General features: G+C 36.4%; 1 protein-coding gene across 3 annotated transcripts in view; it reads left to right on the top strand.

Moving 5' to 3' along the window:
* Positions 1–27,993, top strand: part of golm1 (golgi membrane protein 1) — a 54,965-nt gene that overhangs the window by 18,846 nt on the left and 8,126 nt on the right. For all 3 annotated transcript variants that reach the window (XM_039750603.1, XM_039750604.1, XM_039750605.1), the window contains exons 4-8: positions 6,759–6,813; positions 16,685–16,787; positions 17,521–17,623; positions 20,520–20,724; positions 24,710–25,000. In XM_039750603.1, the coding sequence (XP_039606537.1) occupies positions 6,759–6,813; positions 16,685–16,787; positions 17,521–17,623; positions 20,520–20,724; positions 24,710–25,000 (757 nt within the window). The remainder of the gene's footprint in view (positions 1–6,758; positions 6,814–16,684; positions 16,788–17,520; positions 17,624–20,519; positions 20,725–24,709; positions 25,001–27,993) is intronic.

Below are 27,993 nucleotides of genomic sequence, written 5' to 3'. Positions count from 1 at the left end.
TTTCTGTCTTTCAGTATTTGCTTAACTGTACCTTAATATTTGATCTCCTGTTTCATTTTCTAGTGTTCCTTTTAAGTCTGAAATTTTTGCATTTTTTTAATTTTCCAATAGAGAGATTCATTTGGCTTAAAATGTTATCTGTTTTCATTATTAATATATGAGATTTGCTGCTACTTATGTGCATCTGTACCTTATATGTTTTATACATTGTTTTACATATTTACAAACACAGATTACTTACTTTACAAACACAGATTACATCTGATTACTACCTACACATTTTTCTTGGAATCTCCAAGTTTAAATTTTTTTCAGATATACACACATTTACCCACATTTACCCAGGGATGTTCATGGCATTTCAGACTCTATTTTATTCTTGCTTTGCTTTGCTGCTCTCCACTTAATTTTAGACCATAGATAATTTAAAAATATCTTCATGGAATTTTAGAGCCTTGACAACATTTCAGAAAAGATCAAGTATCACAGATTTTTTTTAACACAGGTACCACATTAATCTTGCTTTGATAATTGATTCTGATGATCAGTTCTGTTATCTCCTGACTGATCTTGGTCAAAGAAAAATAGGATTCATTGCCATATAGGATAACTCATCCAAGTTCCATTATGCTGTTTACAATGATTGGTTTTTATTGCATGTCTAGTATATTGCACCTGCACTCCCTTCCTGCTGCTGTTTTTCCTAAGATGCATAGAAGGCATTTCACAGAATAAATAGGTCAATTTTGTGGAAGGATTGGCAATTATATAAATGAATTTCTTCTCCATAATTAATTTTGTTAGTTTTGTGCTCCCTCTTTCTCTTTCTTCCTAGGTGCTAGCACAATGTTAAGTCTCTTGTTTCATAATACCTTTGGAATTTACTAGAGACCATCTATCAAAAATTCTACACAGACCCATGACAGGATGGATGGCAATTTCTCCCTCTTTGATTTTGATCATGCCTTTACCCTCCAGTAGATCTCCTGCTGGGTAAACCTTCCCCAGCCCTCCCCTTCATGGTTTCTGAAAGATAAAGAAAATACATCTCTTGTATTGTTTCCCATTCCTTCTTTATAAGTTAAAGTCTCACTCTTTTCCCGATTATTGAATCTCCTCTCTTATGCCCATCAGATTGGAGAGTCACAAAGAAACTAATGGCAGCTTTACACTCCCTTGTTTTGTTATCCTGTCCTTAATTTAAAGATTTGGCGCTCAAAACGTTCCTTTCTTTAACTGAGGTAAACTTTCTGTTCCACTTCCTATTTTTTGTATTTGCAGCTGAGGTCTGCATGCATTCTGTTCATTTCTCCCATGTGTGTCCAAAATACACTTTTGGTTCAGCTCTCTCCCCTAAGTCTAAATGTATGTTTTATGCTTGTTTTCTGTTGCCTCCATCCCTTTGACCCTTTCCTATAATGTCTAATTGACTGATGGGCCTTTCCCCAAACTCTTGTGCAGTGTATCATTTTTCAAACCATCAAAAATGAATCACCAGCCTATATATTTTAAAGTTGTCCATTGTCTATATCCTACAGTCCCTGGGTACATGACTACATGATTCTAATACAAGACCCCCTTCATCTTCAACTACACGGTCCCTTTCTCAACATGTTCTAGAACTGTCCTCTTGGTGCTGCCCTCTGGCACTTTTTAGACAAATTATTCTCCTTGAGCCATTCATCCTCAGCTCCTCTGTTCCCTCAAACCCCACTCCTCCTGGACCTTCTGTTTCATAACTTTTCTAATCTGTCATCCAGTGGAGGCTTACGTTGTTATTAGCCTCCTGTTGGAAATTTCTTGACCTTGCTAGTTCTCATTCTGGAAATAATAATATAATGTTGTCTTACTGGAACTCTCTTTGACCTAATTACCGACTGTTCCAACTCCAGTATCCAAAATTGGCTTCATGTTCTTCTGTTAAGTCAATTGCTCTTTAGGGTTTATTCTTTGGTGATGGTACTCCTTTTTCATTCATTACCATTTTTTCCTTTCCTATTCTGCAGTCTCACCTTTGAGGGGATGTGAATGATTTCTCCTATTAAACTTCATATCTTGAGTGTGTGGTTGTTTTTTAATTTGGTCTCTAAAAGTTGTGTTGTCCCTTTTGTGTTTGTTTTTGTTAAACTTGAAACAATTACAGAGATTGTTCTTTTTGGACTCTGCCTTTAAACTACTTGGTTAGATACGCTCTGAGAACTAAGCTATCACTTCTGGACTTGTGCTCTACTCCAGAACCTTGCCTAAGTCAATAATAAAAGACTGCTAAAAAAAGTATGTTATTAATTACCATAATATATTACAGTTGTTGTTAAAATCTGTTATAGATATAGCACCTTTTCCCCAAGGGAGAAATTTAGCTTTTAACAAAAGCTCAATAAAAATACATATTATAACAAGTAATAACAACTTTTCTCAAATACACATCAAAATTATGAAAAAGAAAAAAAAAAACTGCTGACTTGGTCAAGGATGAAAAGAGCTGTCATAGTGAGACATTATAAAGACAAATTGTCATTATTCTAAATGAGCCCCAGTACTGTTTCTTGAAACACTTTAGATGAATAATTTGTTGGCTGAAAGTCCCCAAGGAAAGTGTGTGCAGGCTGTGCGACTTTGTTCATAATTGCATTCTGTTTTGTTTTTATTCTGAACTTTGCTACTGCCCCCAGGTGGTTGAGAGTGCATCCCATAACTAAGCTGGCCTTTTTTAATTAGCTTGTTGTTATTAGTTAGTTTTAGTAGTATTAGTTTTTTTTACTGTGGTCGGGGTTACAATTCATTTTTGTTTGTTACGTACGGCAAAAAAAAAAGTTATTGTGATTTGTATACTAGCAAAATACCCGGCTTCGCTTGTGTAAGTACTGCCTTAAAATTTTTATTAAGAAGAAAATTAAACCTTTTTAAACTGAGGGAAAATATACCAATAATTATTTGTTAAGGATCTCTTTGTATACCACATTGTGAGTTCAGCCCTCCAGTTGTAATATGACCAAGCTCTGCGCTGAGCTTACTCTTGAGCATGCAACGTACAGTTGGCCGTGTGAACAGTAATCTTGTTTCAAATCCCACAGCTTGGATTGCTGCTGTCATAATCAGTTTGAGTTTCATGTTTTGTTTCAATTACGACAGTATTTGTAGGACTTGAAGAGATATTCGGTATCTGTCAAGCGTTGTAAGTATACAACCGGTTTCATCGATAATTTCACATCCAGCTTTTGAGAGTTTAAACATTCATAAACATTAAAGTGTCCACTACTGAAATTGTCACCTGTGAATCTAAGATGTTTAAGAGGCATTGGCGGTTGTCGAAAGGTGTAAAATATTTGGCCATTTCGGTACACTTGAAAGCGACAACTGAACAATTCAGCAGCATCCATCAACTCACATGCAGATCCATAGGTGAAGGGCTTAAGCATTTCACTCTTATAGTGCTCCTGTGTAATATAATTATCTCCTGTACCGTCATCAGTCCACACCTTGAACCTGTCCCAGATATTCAGTACAAAAGACACAATGTTCCTCCGGATATCAAGAGTGAGCCAGATATGGCCGTGTAATATGTAACAAAGAGAATAGAAAAGGTAGGTGCCATCTCCGGGCATGGAAACCACTCGGTAAGTGACAGTTCTTTGATCGATGGTGATCACCTCGATAGACATGTTAATGGGGGTACGGTTGGAATGATAAAGGAAATGGGTACCTGAACAATGTAAAGTAAGTCTAAAATACCTACACAATAACTATAATCATAATAAATGAACAATAAAACAGCGGAGAAGCCGTGGATTAAATAAAAAAGCTGTAGTTATCAGCAGGGAGACGTGAATCCCGTGGCGAAGCAAGGAAGGAAATGTAGAGACTGGAGCGACGGACGGCCTTATATAGGCAGGCAGCCAACAACGTGGGAGGCATTGGGATGGGGGACCCAAAGACGCCTCACACGGTGACCGAGCTGGAGGCTATGGGCGTATATATGTGCGTAAGTAGGATTCAGTTAGCGTTGGGAACCCGCGTACCAAATTTCTTGAAGATGCGCCCATAAGTAACAAAGACCGTTGAAAAGTTCAATATGGCGGCCGACAGTGGCATCATACCACCGAAATAAGTACGTACATTGGTTTCGGTTAGTGCAGGGAAGCCGCCTACCAAATTTCGTAAAGATGGGGCCATAAATAAGAAAGTTTAACATGGCGGACGTTGTCGACTGTTATGACCGTTACGCGTAAAATATCGAAATGAAACCTGCTTAACTTTTGTAAGTAAGCTGTAAGGAATGAGCCTGCCAAATTTCAGCCTTCTACCTGCACGGGAAGTTGGAGAATTAGTAATGAGTGAGTGAGTCAGTGGGGGGCTTTGCCTTTTATTAGTATAGATTTGTACATACTGTTTATGTGATACAATTGTGCAGATCAATGGCTATCACTGTCTTCTGCTCCCCTTATCATTTTATACTGATATTAATTACCCAATTAGAATTCACAAGATTAAAAATCAAATTGTACATTTAATGTGCCACTAGCATCTTAGTGAAGTTTCTCATTCCAAATCAGTTATTTTCTGTGCTAAACAGGTCCTATGTTACACCATCTACTGAATTTACTAATCTTTAACCTGATTAAAACTAAATAAATACCTCTAACTCTTGCTCAGTTCTTGTCATTTAATTGCAACCTAAGTGCAACTGAAGCACACACATTCATGATGTTACTGTCAGCAGCAGGCAACATTTTGCAAAAAATGTAATACTTTTGTAAAAATAACATAATAATAATTGCAAAATAATGCAATAAATTTTCAACCTAATGAAATTTTAGCAAAATAACATGATTCTTTAGTGAAATAACACTTTTTTGAGTGGAAAGAATAAGCCTCTGTAGTAATACACATTGAATATAAAAAGTATGTTATTGCATTCATGACATGTCTAAAAAAGCACCTTCTAAAGTTATGTCATTTTTTTTACTGGCAAAATAAAATTTCAGGTTTATAATGCAAAATATGCCTTAAATCTGGGAATAATAACTTGACAGCAAAGCGTCCCAAATTTGATCTCATTGATGAGTGAATAGCGAATTAATGATGTCAAATATGCAAACTCCACGGTTTTTAGCTAATGCCAGAGTTCTCACAAAGGATCATTCTGCCTTTTGCCATGTCCCAAACGTTTAATTTAAAACAGTGCTGCATTGTATACACTTAAGAAATTTACTCTTTAACTTTATTTTTTTTTCTTTTTGTCTTTTATTAAACACCAGTGTTTCTTATGATTTTTTGAAATGTGCTAATCTGTTTTGCCACTACCTCAAAGCTATGTACTGTATATACAGTATACAGCATATTCACTATTTTTAATGTGAACTATTATGCTTTAACAGTGCATTTCGAAGCACAAAATGAACCATTTTCTGTAGCTATTAAACTTAAGAGGAACAACTCAAAACTGAGTTTTTACACAAGTACTGTATTCAAGCCCTACACATTCATACTTTGTCAAGAATTCTTTGTCTTCAATAACAGCCTTAATTCTTTTGGGATAAGTATGTACCAATTTTGCACAATGTTCAGGAGTGATTCTTCCCCATTCTTCTGGGATGGTGCATCTGGATAGCAATTTTCAGATAGTGCCACAGATTCTCAATAGTGTTAAGATCATAGCTTTGACTTGACCATTCCAAAACATTGTTGTGTGGTATTTGTGTCCATCCATTGTCCCTTCAACTTTGACAAGATTCCTAGTCCCAGCACATGAAAAACACCACCATATTTCACTGTTTTTCACCAGGCATGGTGTTTCTTATGAGGCATGGACATTGTTAGTTTTGTGCCACACATACATTTTTGAAGTCTGGCCAAGAAGTTATATTTTGGTCTCATCTGACCATAAACCTTCTCCCACATCTTAACTGCATATTTCTCGTGCTTTGTAGCAAATGCCATGCATTTTTTTATGTGGACCTTCTTAAGGAATGGCTTCTTTCTTGCTGCCCTCCCATGGAGGCCTGTTCTATGGAGAGCTCTTGAAATTGTGGACCCATGCACCTTTACTCCAGTTTCAACCAAAGAGCATTGCAGAATTCTGGGAGTGATAGTTGGATTTTTAGTAGCCTCTCTTGCCAGTTGACATCTTGCTCAGATGTTTAGTTTTGAGGAAGAGCTTGGGTTCTGTGATGAACATTTCACTTTCTAATGATGAATCCAACAGTGCTTAATGGGCCATTCAAACTCTTCAATATTTTTGTAGCCTTTCCTGCCTTGTACATTATAATTCTTTGTTTCTCACATCAGCAGAATACTCATTCGTTTTCATTTTTGCAATGATTTTCCAACAAAGACTGTAGCTCTTACTAAGGGTGCTTTTTTATATCCAGAGAAATATAAAGGACTGACAAGTAGTTCCTAATTATGTTTGGTTATGGGCAAATGACTGTCACCTTTGTGTTGTTTGTGAGCTCCATGTCATTTGTGTAAACCTGAAGCTTATGAAGCACAAAGGTTTAAATACTCATGCAAACACTAACTCCTTAGATAAATATCTACAGAAAATGGTTTATTTTGGCTTTAGAAATGTATTATTGTAGAAGAGTTTACATTAAAATACTAAATGAATAAATATGTACAAATATTTTGTCATGCAGAAAATTATGATGACTTTCAAAGAGATTGAATACTTTTGCATGCCACTGTAATTCTTATGTTTAAAAAATACACTATTGTTAAAACAATTTTTATGTATTTTTTTTTTTTGTAATCTTTAGGCTTTCCTGCAGCTCAACATCTCTTCAAGTGCTCAGATTATTCAGCAAGTCAAAGGTATGGTTAACATAAAGCAGTTTAAAATAAATGTAAATAATCTTGTATGAAAATTTAGCAAAGAATTTAAGACAAAAACAATATGCTGTAGTCATCAAAATGTTTCTTACCGTAGCATTCTTTCCAGAGCTCTTACTATGTTGGTTGGGTTAGTTTTTGATCAAATATATTTATGCATAAAATATGCTGTGCAGTTGTTTACAGCTTTGAAAGTGTTTTTAACTATTCTGTAGTCCATGGTTTGCTGTTGTAACAATATTAAATTGTTAAACTGTGGTCCAGAAGTAAAGGACTGTAACATGAAAAGAGATGCATATACTCAGAGTTTGAAGGTGTTTGCTTAATTGTTATAATTATGGCAAAAATAGGATTAGGCTTCATTTGAACTTTTTAATTAGCTCATTACACCATAAAGAGGATGTAACACACGAATGCACTCTTCTTCATTTAAGAGATTAAAATATTGAAAATAGTGAAGAATCTAAGTTACCACATATGCAGTATCTCTTTTTTTTTATTGTGGGCAGGGGATAATGGCTGAATTCAAAAGTATAACATACTGTACTTTGTTTCCATTCTGTAAAATTAAATAATTATTCTCTGAACAGAACAAAAATGGCAATTTCCTGATTCACACTTTGATGTATTTTATACCATTCATTTTGTCAACTCTGCCTGTGCTGGTTTAATGGCCATTTTTCAGGTTCTCCTTGGTTTGTCAGTTGTCTCCCTCAAGGTGGATGGGTTGTAGTGGTAGTACTGGGGAAGACATTCCTGATGCCAACCACTCTTTATTGCCTTTTATAAGGCACAAGAGGAAGGATGACCCAAAGTCAATGCAGTATTATTTTAGTTAATCTTGAATATAAATTAGAATTTGTACAGTTCTTGTATTTTCCCTGATGAATTGGCTATTTACAGATTTGAGGGAGAAAAATTACTTCCAATAGTTTTAGTATTCTGATACATAAGCTCGTCCCATTTGTTACAAAGTCAAATAATATTGATTTATATAAGAAGCATGTGTTATTTTATACAATGTGCCATTGATATTTAGAATATTTTAATCAAAATTCATTGTTAGTGCTATGTACGTATATTATTTTGCTCTGAATAGGAAGGCTGCATAGCATAAAATAGCAGATATTACTGGGCTGTGAAATACCTTTATGTAAAGAAAGATTCTTAAAACTAATTAATTTCTCTTGTGTATGCTAAAGAAAGTCAGTTTACAGCAGCCACTGTATTGTACATTATTTAGCTATTATAATAACATTCAGTATTCGTACTAAGGATTCATCCCTGCTTACAGATAACCAATAGAAAGACATGTCAGTTATCTACAGCTTTTCACTACTTCAGGATAGGAGTTGAGGATTCTGTGTATTTTGGGAGTGCCATTTCATATTGGCAGTAAAACTAAAATTTAAAAACATGGGTTTTGTATTCAGTTAACAAAGTCTCCTAGAAGAAAGAAACAGTATAATTCTAATCAATCAATAAACTTTGTAAGCTGTATCATCTTAATCTATACTAATAAAAGGCAAAGCCCTCACTCACTCATCACTAATTCTCCAACTTCTCATGTAGGTAGAACGCTGAAATTTGGCAGGCTCATTTCTTACAGCTTACTTACAAAAGTTAAGCAGGTTTCATTTTGAAATTCTATGCTTAACGGTCATAACGGTCGACAACGTCCGCCATGTTGAACTTTCTTATTTATGGCCTCATCTTCACGAAATTTGGTAGGCGGCTTCCCTGCGCTAACCGAAACCAATGAACGTACTTATTTCGGTGGTATGATGCCACTGTCGGCTGCCATATTGAACTTTTCAACGGTCTTTGTTACTTATGGGCGCATCTTCAAGAAATTTGGTACACGGGTTCCCAACGCTAACTGAATCCTACTTACGTACATATATACGTCCATAGCCTGCAGCTGAGTCACCATGTGAGGCGGCATTGGGTCCCCCATCCCAACGCCTCCCAAGTTGTTGGCTGCCTGCCTATATAAGGCCGTCCGTCGCTCCAGTCTCTACATTTCCTTCCTTGCTACGCCACGGGATTCACGTCTCCCTGCTGATAACTACAGCCTTTTAATTTAATCCACGGGTTCTCCGCTGTTTTATTGTTCATTTATTACGATTATACTGTAGTTATTGTGTAGGTATTTTAGACTTACTTTACATTGTTCAGGTACCCATTTCCTTTATCATTCCAACCGTACCCCCATTAACATGTCTATCGAGGTGATCACCATCGATCAAAGAACTGTCACTTACCGAGTGGTTTCCATGCCCAGAGATGGCACCTACATTTTCCATTCTCTTTGTTACATATTGCACGGACATATCAAGCTCACTCTTGATATCCGGAGGAACATTGTGTCTTATGCATTGAATATCTGGGACAGGTTCAAGGTGTGGACTGATACTGTTCACGTGGCCAACTGTACGTTGCATGCTCAAGAGTATGCTCAGCGCACAGCTTGGTCATATTACAACCGGAGGACCGAACTCACAATGTGGTATACAAAGAGATCCTTAACAAATAATTATTGGTATATTTTCCCTCAGTTTAAAAAGGTTTAATTTTCTTCTTAATAAAAATTTTAAGGCAGTACTTCTATTTTGCTAGTCACAACTATAAGACAGCAAAAAGGGCTCTTACATCTTTATACCCTTAAAAGCAGATATAGTAATTTTATAGGAGACCCACTTAATTACAGGTAAAATTCCGTTACAACAAAATTTTCATTACAAAGAAGTATTTTTATGGTCCTGACAGTTTTCCCCATATGACATGAGTCTGTAGAAATCTTGTTACTACAAAGTACATTCAGCAGATACTTTCATTACAACGAAGTGCCTAGAAGACCTTGAAATGCCTGAATGAATCATCCACATGGCAGTTAGTTCTGTGGTCGCAGCTCAGTTGTGCACAGCGATCCCCAAACAGAAACACTGTAATTTTTTTTTCTTCCTTCGAACTTTCCTCGTACTGTTTTTTTTTTTTTGCTGTTTTTGTTTTCGGTGGTTTTCAGTGATACATTTTGCTTATTGCTTGTCAACATTCAAAAAACATCCATTGAAATTTAACTCATTGTCACCCTCCTATAGAAATGGCAGACACGATAAAACAATAAAAGTTCATGTTAGAAAAAAAAAAACTTTTCATTTTTGCAGGTCTCTATTGCGGCAAAAAGAAAAAAGACGTTGCCAGTGAATTTGGAATTTCGCCATCGACACTGTCAACTTTCTTGAAAGACCGAGCAAAAAAAAGAAAAATCTCGGGTTGTAAACGTATGCAAACTACTGCATTTGAAGACGTCGACAAAACAATTTTTATGTGGTTCAGTGATGTTCGTTCAAGAAACATTCCTATTAATGTGCCACTCATTCAAGAAAATGTGAGGTTTCTAAACTCCCTTGGGACCTCCCCCAACTGGACAACACGGTGAAGAGGGTCCCGAAGTGTGATCACCGCGTCTGTGGAAGACCTATCTATTGCCGGGGAAACGGCAGGCTCACACCTCTGCTGCGGCTCTTCACCGAATCAAACAGAAAAGATCTTGATAGGTGATGCAAGGAACATTGTAAATGCAGGGCACAGTATTACTTGGCCACTAACCTGGTCACTACGCTACCTGACTGCTGTGTCTGTGTATAGGTGAGTGACAGATTCCACTACAAACAAATAACCCTGCTGTTCCTGTTTCAAGCTGAATAAAGCTAGTTTTGCTAAAGTACTGAGAGTGTGCCTCATATTTTGGGGCACAAGACAGGGGCTTATAGCGCGAACCTGATCTTTTATGATTTGCTTCTGTGGTGCTTCACTGCAGTACTGTGAGCCTGCTGTTTCACTCCTCCGGCAACGAACAAACAATCTTACACAGACGCAGCAATCGCCCTTCGGGACGCACTTCAGCGTGTCATTCCCGTTGGGTGGGGGGTGGGAGGGAATCCCAAAAGAGTTCAGAATCCTCACAATATGAAGAAGAACAAAAGGATAGTTTGGCTTCTGATTGAAAACTGTGCTACTCACAACATGCTTCCACATTTAGATAATGTTCGTGTTGACTTCCTCCCACCCAATTGCACAACAGTGCTTCAGCCATTGGATATGGGCATCATTCGCACCCTGAAAGTGTATTATCGCAAGGAAATGCTGAGAAAAATTCTCGTCAGCATAACTTGTAGACAGGAGGAGTTTAAAATTAACACAAAAGAAGCTATTGAAATGATTGCAAACGCCTGGACGCAAGTTAAAGAAAGCACTATAGTGACAAATGCAGAATCTCATTACAGCGACATTTTCATTAAAACAAAATATTTTTTAGGTCCCTAGCAGTTCATTATAATGGAATTTTACCTGTATCAAGAATCAGTTTTAGTTGACGAAAAAAAAGAGCCGGAGACAGAGTTTCATTAGGATTATGATAAGAAAACCGGAGGTGTGAGAATTTGAATTACATAAAGAGAAAAGTTTTTAAATGCAATCCTAGAGATTAATAAGACAACCAGAAATAAAATAAGGGAGCATAAAGGAATAGCTAACATATTTAAAATGCTATTAAACCTTATAGTCAACCTTATTTCAGAACAATGATGTACATTATCACCACATTTGTGATTGTTATTGAGTGACCATCTCTGTAAGTCAGAGATAATAGGAATCAAATCAGAAGGGCTTAAACAGAAAATGTCTCTTTATACTAATGATGATGTGCTTTATATTAGATCTCAGAAATTTATTCATCTCTGCCATTAGTATTAAACCTGCTAGGTGAATTTCATAAGACCTCCGGATGCAAAATTTATTTAAAAGAAATAAGTGCTTTTTTTTAAAAAATTCTCTGGCACATTAGAACACATTGAACAACATTTTGCCTTTAGTATCAAAACAGTTTAAATATGTAGGGATAACTATTGAAAGAAATATTATGATCTCATTGAATGTAACTTTTCTAGAATGATATATTACATCATACAAGTTGTTTTTAGAGGGAACTCCCTCCATCTACTTTTGCAGGGAAAATCAATACTGCCAAAATTAAAATTCTTCCATATCACCTATACTACTTTCAGAGCATCCCTATAATACTGTATGCCAACAAATCCTTCTTTAAAAAGTTAGACTCAGTTGTAGTATAATTTACCTGGGGCTCAGAATGTGAACAAATTTTAAAAAGTAACCCTTCAGAGATCTAACGCAGAAGATGGCATGACACTCCCAAACTTTTCATTTTTCATTTCTCTTACTGGGCTGCTAATATTTGCATAATACAGTTATGTAAATAAGCCTAAGTCTACAAATTTACACCTGCTACGTTAACAATGGAAATTAAACCCTGTTTGTACTCTTATGTTCTGTGCTCCAGTAAACAATAATTGTAAATTTACCAGCAACTTAGTGGTTCACAATTTATTATAGATATGTAACCAATATAAGACACAAATTTTCTTCTACATTCAAGTTAGAGACTTCAGTAAAAGCAACCTGCCCGATTTCCCTCATCTTTCACCTGAATATGTTCCCTGAGATGATACTGGAGCATCTCCACAGTATATCAAGAAAATTTAAGGAACTTCCCTCTTCTTGATGGGAAAGGGATCTCACAAATGAAAGTTCAGAAGAGGAATAAGAGCCTAAGAAATTTGACAACGAGAAGAGACAGTTCATTCCATCAAGCTCATTTGTTTAGCTAAGCTGTTGTAGTATCCCATCCAGATACTTCTTAAAAGTTGTAAAGGCTGTCAGAATTGTACACGGTACCCCAGATGCACTTAGTGCGTTATGTAGTCTGAGCTTAACGTCCCTTGATGTATATTCAAGTTTTACCGATATAACCTAACGTTTTATTTTACCTTTTAACTGCTTCTGTGAATTGCTTAGTTGATGAAAATGGTGTGTCACCATAAATCTCTAAATCCCTTTCAAAGGTTGCTTCTTTTATGGCAGTGTCTCCCATCTTGTATTTTTAATTGACGCATTCTTTTGCCCAAGTGTTGTACTTTACACTTTTTTACATTAAACTGAATTTTTTTAGTGTCCACCCATTTCTGAAGCTTGTCCAAGTCTAAATGAATTGTTTTTGTTGCCTCCTCAGTGTCTGCCTTTGCTCCAATTTTTGTATCAATTGCAAATTTACAACTTTAATAACTTAACTGGAATTGGTGTCGTTAATCTTGCTGAAGTGAGGAGAACATTATTGAATGTAAACCCACACAAACCTGCTGCTGGACCGGACAACATCCCTGGCTGGGTTCTAAGGGAATGTGAAAAACCGCATGACAGATTTCTTTACAGACATCTTCAACATTTCCCTGAGGCAGGTAGCTACTTCAAAACCACCACTATCATATCTGTGCTGAAGAAGTCCTCTATCTCTTGCCTCAATTGCTATTGTCCTATAGCACTCACACCTATTATCAAGTGCTTTGAGAGACTAGTTTTTCCCCACTTAAAATCTGGACTTCCCACATTACATGACTCTCTCCAGTTTGCCAGTCACCAGAACTATTCCAGTGAAAATGCCAAACATCCTGTGTAGTCCAAGTGCCAAAGAAAGGTCATTCTAGTGATCCTAAGGACTTAAGACCAGTTGCTTTTAGTTCATACATCATGAAGACGTTTGAGAGACTGGTCCTAATACAGCTATGACCTGTGGTTTCAGAACATTTGGATCCTCTGAAGTTTGACTATCGGGGGCATATAGGTGTGGGAGATGCTCTCATTTATATGCTCTACTGAGCGTAAGACAAATCCGGCACCACAGTCAGGATAATGTTTACGATTCTGGCAGAATGTTCACCATTCTGCTTCATCGACTAGAGGAAAAGCTCAAGGCTTTGCATCTTGATGCCTCCACAGTCTCCTGGATCATAGACTACCTGAAAAACAGAGGGACATTGTGTCAGAAAGGGTGGTGTACTGGAGCACCTTGGGAAAATGTCCTATTTACCCTGTACACAACAGATTTCCAGCACAATACCAGCCCTTGCCATCTACAGAAATTTTCAGACGACTCATCCGTCATAGGCTGTATTAATAGTGAAGATGAGGAAGAGTACAGGAAGGTTGTGGAGGACTTTATCTTGTGGTGCAGGGACAACAACTTGCAATTCAACATCAGCAAGGCAAAAGAGATGGTGGTAGACTTTAAACATGCCAAGGAGCCTCTGAGACCTGTCACCATCCAGGGTGATGACATTGAAGTGGTGCAAAGCTACAAGTGTACTTAGGGTTATATATAAACAGCATACTGGACTGGTCTGACATCACCGTAGTGCTGTGTAAGTAGGGCCAGAGCAGACTGTATTTATTAAAGAGACTCTGGTCTTTTGATGTGTACATCAAGCTACTGGAAATGTTCTAACATTCCATGGTAGCCAGTGTGGTGTTCTGTGCTGTGGTCTACTGGGGAAGTAACTTGAACTCAAAAGAAGCACTATGTCAGGACGAACTCTAGACACACTAGAAGCTGTTGTAGTAAAAAGGATGGTGGCAAAATTGGATGCCATCATGAAAAATGTCCTCCATCCCCTCCAGGAGGTGCTCTTTTCGAGCACTTTTAGCCACAGGCTCATTCCACCATGGTGTATTTGAAACACCTCTGGGGGTCTTTTCTGCCCACTGCTATCAGGCATTTCAATGCTTCCTCCTGAGAAAATCATATTAAGTTTATTTTGAAATATTATTTTGAAATATCTGAACAGTGTACATTTGTTTATTTTTATTTACATATTGATTGACTGCATGTATTATTTGTACTGCGAGTCTGTATCCTTGATTTTATGTTTCTGCTGTCATATACATGTGAATTTGTCCTTGGAATTAATAAAGTTTATCTAGTCATGATCTGGCCCTGTCCTATATGGGAAAAAAGAGATAATTATAATAGAATGTTTTCTGTTGACTTCAGTTCAGCTTTCAATGCCATCATCTCTCAGAAAATAATAGGAAAATAGAGTCTTGCATGTTACAATATTTCCCTGTGTAGCTGGATCTTCGACTTCCTGACAGAGACCCCTGGACGTGCATATGAGAAGCACCATCTCTAGTATCAATATGTTGAGAACAGGTGCCCCACAGGGATGTGTACTCAGACCTCTTCTTTTCCTCTGCTGACTCTGCTGACTCATGATTTTACTGCTATGTAAAGCTCGAACACTATCATTAAATTTGTGGATGACACAACAGTGGTGGGTCTCCTCGGCAATGAGGATGAACTTACAGAATGGAGATACAATTGTCGGACTGGTGTAAGTGCAAAAATCTGTCTCTTAATTTAGATAAAATGAAAGATGATTGCTGACTTCAGAAAGGCCCATGCCGTCCACACACCACTGCACATCGAAAGCTTTGCGATGGAATTTGTTGAGCACAAAACTGCTTGATGTGCTCCTGCCAGCTGACCTTACTTGGTCAATTAACATCACCCAGAAGACATATCAGCATCTTCAGTTCCTTTGACAACTGAAGAAGGCAAACCTACCTAACTCCATTCTCAGCACATTGAACAGATGTACCATTGAGAGTGTTTTGATGAGCTGTATCACTATACGGTTTAGAAGCTGCAGTGTATCTCTGCCCAAACGGTCCAACAAACAAGAGTGTACACAGCAGAAAAGATGAATGGGTTCCGTATCCTCCATTAAAGGCATTTTTATAAAGCAATACATCTAAAAAGCCTATAGCATTGTGAAAGACTGCTCTCATGCCTCCCATGGTCTCTTTGTTCATCTTCTGTATATCAGAAAATTAATATAGCATCCAAACCAGTTCTGACAAGTTTTGCAACAACTTTCAGTCTTTGGCTGTTCGCACTCTGAACTCTGTGTTGCTCCCCCACCCACCCTCAAATCTGCTTCTAGGGGCTTATTAATATAAAGTACATTTGTTGCACTTGTTACTGCTGTTGTTTTTTTTTTATTATTAGTTGCTGTTATTACTTATGTATTTATTATCTGTTTCTAATTATTAATGTCTATCTGCTTATCTTTTATGTATGTATGTATGTATGTATGTGTGTATTTATTTATTTACCAGTCTATAGTATAGAATAGTTCTTTACCTGTCTTGTGTTTATGTATATGTTGCACCATGGTCCTGGGGAAATTAATTTTGTGCCACTTTATTTTGCAATACTGTGTATGAGTGATATGACAACAAAAATAGTTCACATCACTTGACTCGAATAAATCAAAAAAAGTAACAGTTCAAGGACAGACCCCTGAGGGATACCACTGATGACCTCACTCCACGTGGAGCATTCTCTACTTATCTGTACTGTCTCCTGCTGGTTAACCAACTTAACATCCAGTTTTATACGTTACTTACAGTTTTAGAATATACCTTTGGTGTGAGAATATGCTTTATCAGTCTAAATTATGTTGTACATTTTACCTATTCAAAAAATCTTAAAGATTGGTTTGGTAAAATCTTCCTGTCATAAACCCATACTGACTATTATTTAGTATGTTATCTTCATACAAGTGATTTTCTGATTTATTTCTTATTATAGTTTCCATTATTTTTCATGGCACAGAAGTAAGAGTAAGGAGTGGAATTTAGCCATTCATAAAATACCGTCTAGTCCAATATAAGTCAATTATGGCATAACTCAACTGAAAATCTCTTACCAGTAAGGCATACAGTATATTGTATTTGTCTAAAATGTGTTGAGGGCAATATATATCCTATGATTGATATTATGAGAAATGCCATAATTAAAACATCAAAATGAAAATTTTGTACCAATTTTTTTGTTGTTTTCACCAAGTTATGCTTAAGGCAAGGGGTCCATAAAATAGACAAACATATATTTAGACATTTTTTTAACTCTTTTTTTTCTTGCCTGTCTCCATAGACCAGTATAATAATCTTTTAAATGATTATGGAAAATTACAAGTGGAGCTGCAGGAGTGTCAGCAGAATCAAAATAATCTGGAGAAAAGACTGCAAAATGAAACGTAAGTTACATGCAGCGGAAGTGTTTTTTAATGTTCTTACTAACTAGAAGTGGCTTAAATGGTTGCTTTTATTCTCTGAACTGCTTTTAAAAGTAAAACGCACAGGAAGCATACTTTTGAGCACTTTTTTCTTTAAACTTTAGTGAGAGTAACAAGACATCTGTGACCAACAGCCAATGCAGTCCACAGCATAAGCCAGTTAACAGTGAGGAGTTGCCACTAATTCTTCATAGTAGAAGAGACTTGAGGAATTTATTACATTAAATGTAAAATTTTCAAATGTGACAGCAATAAGGGAGATGCAAATGTAACAGAGTAGAAGTATTTTGAGTAAAAATATACTTCAGTAAAAGGTCATGTTGCCATAAACTTATCTGTGGCTTAGTTCTTAAATTATTCTTTTTTTAGTTACAGAAACAGTAACTTAGAATTTTCATGGATTTGTCTGTGCCATAAAATAGACACAACTGTAGATGTATATCAAAAAGCATAACTTCTTCTTGGATGGATTATGGACAGATTTAGCTGATCATTTCAAGATAATCCACAATTATTCTAGTAGCAGAAGGAGGTCAGGATTCAAAATAATTTAATTAAAAAAACATAAATACAATGTGCTGTGCAACTGGGTGGATAGACTGAATCATCTGGTCAAATCTCAGTGAAGTTGTCTGCTGTAATATGATCCTTGCTAAGCATTTAACATTTATCATTATTTAAATGTGCTTTTTAGACTCGAGTGCAATATCCGGATGAATGAAATATCCAAGGAATATGAAGAAAAGATTCAACAACAACAAAAGAATTCGGAAAGCGCTGGCTCTAAACCTCCATTGGTAATATAATTGTGTATCGAGCATAAGTGTAGCGGGTTAATGCTAATTAAAACTTGATGATACATATGTTTAAAAGTATACTGTACAACAGATATTATGGAAATTTATTGTAGTTTGTTATTTATCCTCATTATTGCTAAAATGATAAAAAAAATACTGGAATAATCATTAAATGTTTTTTAGTTACAATTTACAGGTTTAGGTTTATGGCAGCCTTGTCCTGTCTAAATTCTATCTATTTTCCACAATGGTGCACACAAAGAATTGGTTATTTTTAAATACAGAACCTATAGAGATCCGTGTAAACAATGATGGTCTGCCTAATTGGAAATAGGCTTGTGCAGTGTAATGTCTCCGTAAAAATGTGGAGACATGTTCAAAGATGTATGGACAGTGCAAAGACAGCATGAGGAGACCTCTCAGATCCTGTGATTTTTTTTTTTTTTTTTATTGTTAAAGGCTAAGCATTTTTGATTACTGTTTTTCCTTCTGAAACTGGAGGATCAGAACTAAGTAGTTGATCCTGGTTTTCAACAGGTAGAAACAGTAATTTTTGGAGTATCCCAGTTTTATAGAGTTCCTTCCTTGATTCATGTGACTAATCACATGAGGGGGAAAAGGTGTATATTGGAATGATTGCGTGTGCATATAAATACGGTATGTAAATATATCCTGGTTTATGTTCAGAGTAGCTTCTTTACTTGTGAATGGAAACTACTGCATTTTTGCTGGCAGACCACTGGTAAGTAGTACTGTTAGTAATTTGTACATATTTATTATGGTATACACTGCTTAATAAAACAACTTAATAATCAATAACCAGCATGTGTGTAGTTTGCTGTTTAACAGGTGTGCCTACATTAAGTTTATGTGGAATCTAATATTCAAATAGTCATTGGCAAAATGACAATTTGATAAAAACATTTAAAAAGTATGAAGTACCCAGACAGCGGACAATAGGAATTAACTTTTTGTCAAAATGGAAGCAGCAGATCAAACCCACTTACGTAGCGCAGAGCTGCAGAGGCTTTTGAATATAGCACATAAGACAGGAAACATTCCCTCGATGTAGCATTACACTGCTACATACTCCCATAACTCATTAACATTTGGATTGTAGGGCTGCAATGTGCTGCTTTGAGTGACTACTTTCTCATTTGGCACTTGAGATAAGATGTTTTTGTTTAATTAGTGTTAAAGTTACTTCATTACAGCACTTTGTGGAGGCTAGATATGTTACTACATGTAACTCCTAACTTTGACCTAAATACATAGCTCACCTCATTAGTGTCATGCTGATTTCTGTCTGACAGTTGTTTCTTCTTGCTTCTTCAAAACATTGAAATTCAGTAAAAAGGTTTTTTCATGCATCATTATATTGTTATGATTAAAATTGTATTTAGTCATCTAACCCAAGCAGAATTGTAATCCAGTTGTAAAAAAAAAAAAACGCAAATGAGTGTCTGCTTCAATGATTCAGGAATATAGAGTTAATGTCTGCACTCAACATGGAAAAAATGGAAGACTGCATTTCTTTATAGAGAGCTTGCTTAAAGCACCCTCCACTTTATATATATATATATATATATATATATATATATATATATATATATTTAAAAAAAAAGGCAAAATATTGCAACTTTGACTTTTGGGTGTTTTTTTTTTTTTTTTTTTTTTGCTTTGGAGTAACCTTTATTTTAGTATTTTGTAGATTCATGCTGTCACAACCTTTAATTAACTCCACTGCATGAAAAATGTGCCAGATTTAAGACCTCTGCAAATTTCAAAAAACAAGGATGAAAATTCAAATAAAAAATCCCTTGTGTGGAAAACTTGTGATTCTCAGCAGTATATATGCTGTTTATTTATTATTCTTTACATTCTGCCTCATACATTTTTTGCATCAGCATGTTCCAGGATATACAGTAGCTGTCTTGTTCAGCTCTGACCATTGCCAACTTCTGCTGGCCTTACCCAACTTTTTTTTTTCTTTCTATCAAGTATGCTTAAGGTAGAACTTGAGACAGAAAACGCTGGTTCGAAGAGAGGATGGGTGCTTACCTTATAAAAATGTAAATGTGTTTCCTGTTTTTTTTTTTTTTTAACAGACCATGGCAGATGACCCTTGCAGTTTCCAAACCATATAAAAATAAAATACCAGCTTTAGTTTTTCTGTAGACCACCTTTGGTATCGTTAAAAATAGTGTCAATATATATTGTAAAAGGTGCTATATACCGCCCGACCCGGCACAGACTTACGCAGAGGCACGCGTCAAACAAACAGGCTTTTATTAGTTTTCTTCAGCTGGAGGGCATGTCTTCCCCGTACTCCCCCCAGCCACAACACAGTCTCAAAAGCACAAAACACTGCTCAAACAACCCTTCCTGGCACCACCACTCCTCCCAGGCAACCTCTTCCTCCCGATTCTGGCCTCGAATGAAGGGAGGCTAGCCCGTTTTATAGCCCACCCGGAAGTGTTCCAGGTGCTTGACCAGCTGGCCCTGATTGCACCTCCAGGTGGGGCTGATAACTCGTCCAACCGGGTTGTTGGCTCTCGGCAGCAGCCCCTAACAGCCACCCCATCTCCCAACCAGGCTGTGGAGGACTCCATGTCCCATTGAGCCACGTGGGAGACGGGGAAACGAATAACGGCCGGGAGGCTGCCACCAAGCGTCCTGGGGGAGGTATTGAGCTGTCCATGGTGGCTCCCCCGGAACATATGCAACAGGGGTGTCCCGGCCGGGCATGGGACCTGGCTGTCCATCACAATATTTATTTTTATTTAATCCAGCTACACATTTAATCTGTTTAGGCATTTTCTGTTTATGAATTTAATCTAATTGTGTATATTTTTCAAATTTATGTCTGTTTTATTTTTCATTTTTGCTTTTTCAGGTTGCTCAAAGTGTCCCTACTGCAGAAAAGAAAAAACAAAGTAGTGTAAATACAACAAATCAAAATCTAACACCTGAGGGAAAAATATCAAATAGTCTCAGTAAACAACCAGATAATCCAGAGAAAGATGACTCTAAAGCAAAACAAAATCCTGAGATAAACAATAATGTGATGGAAGATGAAAATGAAATTCCTGAGAATACAAGTAAGAACATTTTGACAGTATTTGCTTATTGTAGCTGCTGGTGAGTAAGTCAGGATCAAACACAAACCAAATGCGTACCAAAAGAAATCTCAGTCCAAAAAAAATTTCAAAGCAAACAGGCCACACAATAATAGAGAAAGGTTGTAGAATAAAAAGCAAAAAAAAAAAAAGAAAAATGTTTCTTCTTGTTAAACTCCCAATTGTTTCTATAGTTAATGTTGAATTATTTCTCTATGCTTTACTTCACATTCAGTACGTTCTAAACGTACGGCTCTGCACTTACCAGTGAGCACGGTAAGGCACGGTTTGAAACCGTGTGCCCTCCATGCCTTACACAAGGTAAGGCAGGTCACTAACTGAGACTAATCTGCAATCAGAGGGATGAGAGAGTGAGAATATTCCATTTCAGTTTTGCTTGTGGGGGGTTATAAGAACCTTCCATATACTATGCTCCAATTTATAGGCTAACAGTTAACATACTGTAACTAAGAAAATACTTCTATCAACTTAACATGACCTAAACAATTGGCAAATGGCTCCTTACTCTTATTTTATAAGAAATAAACACTGAGGACATTTTATATTATTTTCTTAGCATATATACCCAGGCATAAAGCCCAGCCTCATTTGTTCAATACCTGGTTTATCTCGTCATCATCACAAAAGAAAGGCAGAAGTGGAGACAGGGCACTTTTACAAATGAACACATATAATTTCACACTTTGCTTGAAGTGTAAACAAATCAATGGCAGTACTGTTGTGTCTGCTTCTTGGTTTTCCTTACAAGCTTTTCCCATTGGAGTTTTGAACACACTATTATTATGTGTATTACAATGAACTAGGAAATGTGATATGAGAGGACTGTCCTAATTGGAGTTTCGTACTCCTAGTTCTAAATACAGTATATTGTGAAGATGTTTGTTTTGGCTGAGCATTTTTTTTTATTATATGGACAGCCTGTTAAAACAGTGACATTCTGATATTCTTCAGTTATCTTTTGGATGCATATCTTGAAATCAGGATTGTCCATGTCACCTGAATATCATGACCCCCTAGTAAATCATATTGTAAATTACATTGAAATGGTAAATCATTATAATCTATAGATAATGGAGCACTGAGCTTGGTTTGTAAGTTAAATAGTACTATCAAAATGTTTGTTTGCTCTGTACAAAACAACTTGCATGCCACAGGGTACTTCATTCATATCTTACATAACCCGTTGTACTTCTTTATACTTTTATGATTGGTAAGATCATTTACTGTAACTTACCTGTTATGACTTAAATGTTAGTGGGAGAAACGTTAGTAGGCCTCAATGAGGACACGTGCAGAACAACAACAAACAATATCAAAATGTACACAAAGAATCTCCAATTGCTTGTGTCTTATAATTCGCGGGTCAGGTATTCTTTGTTCTTATTTTGTATTAAGACTGCACAAATATGTTATGGGAAATTTTACATTCACATTCTAATGCAATTATTCTTATATTAGGTGCCGACATCATTTGTTTCCATTGTTTCATGTGGGTTGTGACAATATATTTCGCATCCTCAAGTTGGCTCATCTAGTTCATTTTATTCCTGAATTTTGCTGATGTTATTTATTATTATTGCTCTATATTACCTTCCAAGTTTTTCCCTCTGCTTTACCTTAAATCAGTTACTTGAACTTTACCTTGAAGTGAAGTGTTCATCTCCTGATGCAAATAGTACAGACCTTTCTTCACTTTTGTGTTGATTTCTTTAATTACTAGGGGGCTTTGCCCCCCTGCTCACTTCGCTTGCCAACCCCTGTTTTTGTTTTTCCGGTTACACACTTTTAAGATTTTTTTTTCTTTGAATTGTTGCAATTTCATTAGTTTTAATTCTCTTTCAGAACTTCTGTTAAAACAATATTTGGAATCTTTCGATTCCCAACGTGCTGAATCTTTTTAATGAGGTCAGTGAGACATATGTTTAATGACTTTGTACCATAATTCAGGATAGGGTTCTCTGTTTGGAATTTCAGCACAAAGCGATCTATATCATCAGGAGGTAATAATTTTTTTTGCAATGTAACCAATAAATGCATGTGAGGTAAACTCCATTTTTGAAATTCTCTTGACTTATACTTCAAAGCATTACAATATTTACATACTTCTGAGATATCACCTATGTCCATATATTTGATCTCTATTCGCCTTTTCGTTATTTCTCTGAGTAATAATTTCTCTTTCTTTGCGCTAATGTGATGTTCACTTGCTCTGCATGTGTTTTGCACCTACGTTTTTTTTGAGTCTTTTGAATTCCAGTTTTAATTATCTCTAACCTGCTCTGCATGTGTTTGCCCCCCTTGTTTTTTAACCTCTTTATGACATTTCACTTTGTTTTCTACTCTGTCTTTTATTTCTGACCTCGCTTTATCCTGCTTTTTTTCTCCCAGTGACACCTGGTCCATGGTGATTATTTTCCCTTTTTCGAGTAATAATTTCCATTTATTTGCGCTCCTACGATCTTTACTTTCTTTTTTTTTTTTATACTTTCTAACATTCCTACTTTCATATTCTTTATCTTTCTCCACATGTGTATTGCACCAATGTTTTTTTTTTTTTTGAGCCTTTCGAATTCCACTGCTTTCATAATCTCTAACCTGCTCTGCATGTGTATAGCACCAAAATCTGGATTAGACATGCTTTTTTTTTCCAATTCCACTTGTTCTGGGCTGGTAATTACTTTCCTTATTTTCTGAATTTGCACCTAGATTATTCTTTTTCTTTTTTGTCTCTCCAATGCTTTTGAGTCTCTTTTCTCCATGCTGCTTTCTTCTTCGCTTAGTCGTCTACATTTCATTTATAACATATTGTCCTTATACGCTTTATATGCGCTGAGAGCCCTGGATCTGTGTTTGCTCAAAGCCAGAACACGACTGAGTGTGTTGTTGCCCGTGCTCTTATTTGGTTGTAAGTAGGGTGTGTCTTGCAAGAATTTCATGTTCTACGCCATTGCAAGATGGTCCTGGGTCAATCTCTTGGTACAAAGTCTCATGTTTAAGGTCCCCGTGAGATGCTCCATGGCCAATCTCTTTAGTCTCACAGGTCTTTTAAGTGTCTTCTGTGATCTTAACATGAAGATCACGTCTCGTCGCCCTACTGTTTCTCTCCAGGATTTTTTTTTATAATAGAGACTTTCACGCCCAGCCCCAGTTCAATCATCATTTTCCTGAAGTCTGAAGCATCCTCCATGTTCTCTTCCACATACTTCTGTCATGGCATCACATACCTGGTTACTGTCAGTGCTTAGAGGTTACATCATTTCAAGTGGGTAGTACACTTCTAATGTAATAGGACATCAAGTATAAAAAAGATTTTTGAAAAATATCATTCTTTTTTCTGCACTTTTATAGCAAACCTGTTCATGTATAAAAAGCAGATCTTCAATGAGTTAGGACCAAACAAGGAACGCAGATTCTCATTGATTTGAATTGTCTCATTTTAACATGTACATCAAGAACAAGTGCTAATTAATCTGGTAACTGAACCTAATTTAAAGAGGCAGCCCACTACAATTTATTTGTTTGTTTAAATTAGATCATCATATTTGTTTGCATGAAGTAACATTCTGCAAATTCCCTGGATGAAAGTATTTAAAAAAGCATTATACATTTTTGCTGCACTAAAATCCCTTCATGTAAGTTTATGGCACATGGAATAAGAGACCAGCACACCAATCCCAACCATGGGTCATTCCTCCCCTTAAAAGTCTACATTAACAGTCCAATAGCAAGACTAAATACATACGGTCAAATATTATTAATGAATTTTAACTTGAGACCAACACTAGAAAGTGTTAATGTGTCTTATTTTCTCAAAACAGAAATCTAACCTAAATCTTGATTGGTTTCTATGCTGTACATTTTAGGCAAACAGTGAAAGCAGCCTAAAATTATTTACTGAAACTGTACTGTATTTTACTAAATCATATGCAATTTAATAATTTTGCAGAACAAAAGTCAAATATTGAAGGTGCACACTCAATTTCTATTAAGCCACTTCACAGTGTAGAAGACCAAGAAAAGCTAAAAGTTACTGGAAATTCAATTTTAAAAGATGAATTACAGAATCCAGGAAAAGTAAATGAAGGTACAATAACTGACACAGCGCAATTAAATGAAGAACCTGAAAATGATTTAATTCAAACAAAAGGAACAGAGGAAGAAGTTCAAGAAGAAGAACTCATTAAGAATGGTTTAGAGATCTTTGATGATTCCCCAGATGATATGTTATTTGATGAAGGTTAGTAAATCCTCCACAGAGGCAAGTATAATTTCTCACGTTATACATTTGTTTACTAAATAAATAGGATTTAAAACCTATGGTATATTTTCATATGGCTATGGAGGTATTTGCAAGTATTTATTACTATTTACAAAAGGTAATGGAAAATTTACTGTGTATACTGTTAATTCCTAGGTAGTAAACACTATTTGCTTTATTGCCATAAAAATAAGAAAATATGTAGAAGTTGATTTGGTGAGGCTTATGAGAATAAAAAGTCAAATCAAGCATGAGAAGAGTGGTAGTATTCATTGAACCACCAAAGTAACAAAAAGATGGGCATGAAATATGTGCAGAAATCTTTGAGATCAAGCCATTAAGTTAATGCATCTCATTAGTTCTTCTAGTCCATAGATCAGGTGCAGCAAGACAGTGAATGGAGTATGAGTGTGCAGTGGGCCTTTTATATTTAAGGCTTTACGTTTTAGAATGAAAGAGCAGAGGTAGTAATCCAATGAAAGGAGGAGATATCCAATAATTTCAGTAGTAGTATTATAGTAGTAAAGTAGTATATTCTTCGGCTTTTGCCATAAAACAAATCCTAGTGAAAAGATAGTGCCTTCAGAATTATTTGGATACCTTCGTTTTTTCACATTTTGTTGTGTTGCAGCCTTATTCTAAAATCGTTTAAATTGTTTTGTTGTCATTTTACAACACTTAATCCCCTAGAACAGGGGTGTCGAACTACAGTCCTGGAGGGCCGCAGTGGCTGCAATTTTTCATTCTAACCATCTCCTTAATTACTGACCAGTTTTTGATGCTAATTAACTTCTTTAGCCTTAGCTTTAATTAGCTTGACTCAGGCCCCTTAGTTGTGTTTTCCTTAATTAGCAGCCGGACAGTAATTAGACATAAAACAAGCAGGACATGACCAGCTCACCTGTACCCATCAAACAAAATCTGAAAATAAAGATGAAGGTCTCAGTAAGGTTAATCTTTCAGGTTACCAAAACATTTTAGGAATTCTTAGATAAAAACAGAATATCAACAGTTTTGGAAATGTATGTTGTGGCAAAAATAGAGCAGCAACACGCCATGGAATTGAATAACGGGTTTAATTAACAGCAAGAATCAGCTGCTCATTAAGGAACTGGTTGGAGTTTGAAACCCCAATTCAGCTGGTCAGCTGTTGGCTTGTTTCATGTCTCATTTCTATTTGACTGTCATTTAATGAAGAAAAGAATTAATTCAGAAGACTTCATCCTTAAAAACAGGGCTATTAAAATAGAGGGAAAAGTAGTTAATTAGCAGTGAAAACTGGACACTGATTAGGAAAAGGGTTAGAAAGAAAACCTCGCCTTCTGCGGCCCTCCAGGCCTGGAGTTTGACACCTAACATAGAAGGTATCCTAGAATAACAAATAAAAAAACAATTTCTGGGAATCTTTGCAAATCCATAAAAAAATGAAATATCATGTTGATGCAAGTAGCACAGTGGGCTCCATAATTTAAATGGAAAAGTTTGGAATAACTATAACACTTAGGGGAGAAGTGCCTTGGTAAGGCAGGTAGCCAATAATTCGATGTTCATTTTGGCTGAGCTCTTGTGAACCTGTGTGGGGATGGGAGAATGTTCCAGAAGGACAACTCCCACACCAACACTCCACTAATCTGGGCTTTATGGCATAGTGGCTGGATGATACATTTAAGCTTGCTTGGAGTTTGTAGAAAGACACTTAAAGGATTCTCAGTCTATAAGAAACAAAATTCTCTGGTCTAATGAAACCAAAATTGAGCTGTTTGGCCATTCTATGCAACACACCTGGAGGAAATCAAGAACCGCTTATCACCTGCACCATACTATTTCAGTATGGAAGCATGGTCGTGGTAGCATCATTATGTAGTATTGATTTTTAGTGGCAGGATCTGGGAGAATAATTATGGTTGAGGGAAAGCTGAATGGACCAAAGCACTCTTGACCTCAGACTGAGTGTCTCAGAAAGACACAAAGTACTTGAACTTGGTTGATGGGTTTCCTTCTGTAAAAACTGCCTTGAGTTCCAGCATACACAGAAATTAGTTTATATTATTTCAGAGGACTTAAAATACAAGAAACTTTGCCAGATGCAAACACAAAAAGCTGTGTGGAACAGAATACAGTGGTACCTTGAGATACAAGTGCCCCAACGTACAAGTTTTTTGAGATACGAGCCGTCACTAGGTCGATTTTTTTGCCTTGAGTTACAAGCCAAAATTCGAAATACGAGCCATCAAAGAGCTTGTTGCTGCACATTCCAAGGAACTGACGACGGAGGAGTTGTCGGAACTACAGACGCGGCAACATACGGAGGTTCTGCAGGAGATCGGTATCGCGGAGGAGGTTACCTCATAAAGTGAGATAAAGGAAGTGTTTGCAATGTGGGAAAAAGTTTTGAACTTTAAAGAAAAGAAACACCCTGAAAAAATTGCAACTGATAGTGCAGCAGCGCTATTTAATGACACTTGCCTAACACTTGACTTTATTGAAAAGAAACATCCTGAAAAAGTTACAACTGATAGTGCAGTGGCACTATTTAATGACACTTGCCTAACGCTTGACTTTACTGAAAAGAAACCTTGAAAAAAATTGCAACTGATAGTGCAGCAGTGCTATTTAATGACACTTGCCTAACTCATTTCAGAAACATTCTAAAGGGGAGGACTAAACAAAGCTCCTTGGATAGGTTTCTATTGAAACGCCTTGAGAATGAAAGTGAGGAAAGCGTGGCAAAAAAGAAAAAAAAAAACTAGTGAAGAAGAAAATTAAGTTAAGCAAAAATGAAAGAAAAATACATTACAATACGCTAATCGGCTTCGCCAACATCTGTTTATTTCTTGAGATTCTCTTTTATATATTAGATTTTATTTTGTTTGTATATAGTATTTACTCATTATAAATAAATTTTTCTTATGTTGAAAACATTTAACAAAAAATTAGGGTGGTTTTTTGGGGGCTGGCACGAATTAATCTCA

The sequence above is a fragment of the Polypterus senegalus genome, chromosome 4, assembly GCF_016835505.1.
Source record: "Polypterus senegalus isolate Bchr_013 chromosome 4, ASM1683550v1, whole genome shotgun sequence".
Lineage (NCBI taxonomy): Eukaryota > Metazoa > Chordata > Cladistia > Polypteriformes > Polypteridae > Polypterus > Polypterus senegalus.
This window is presented reverse-complemented; position numbering and strand designations above follow the sequence as displayed.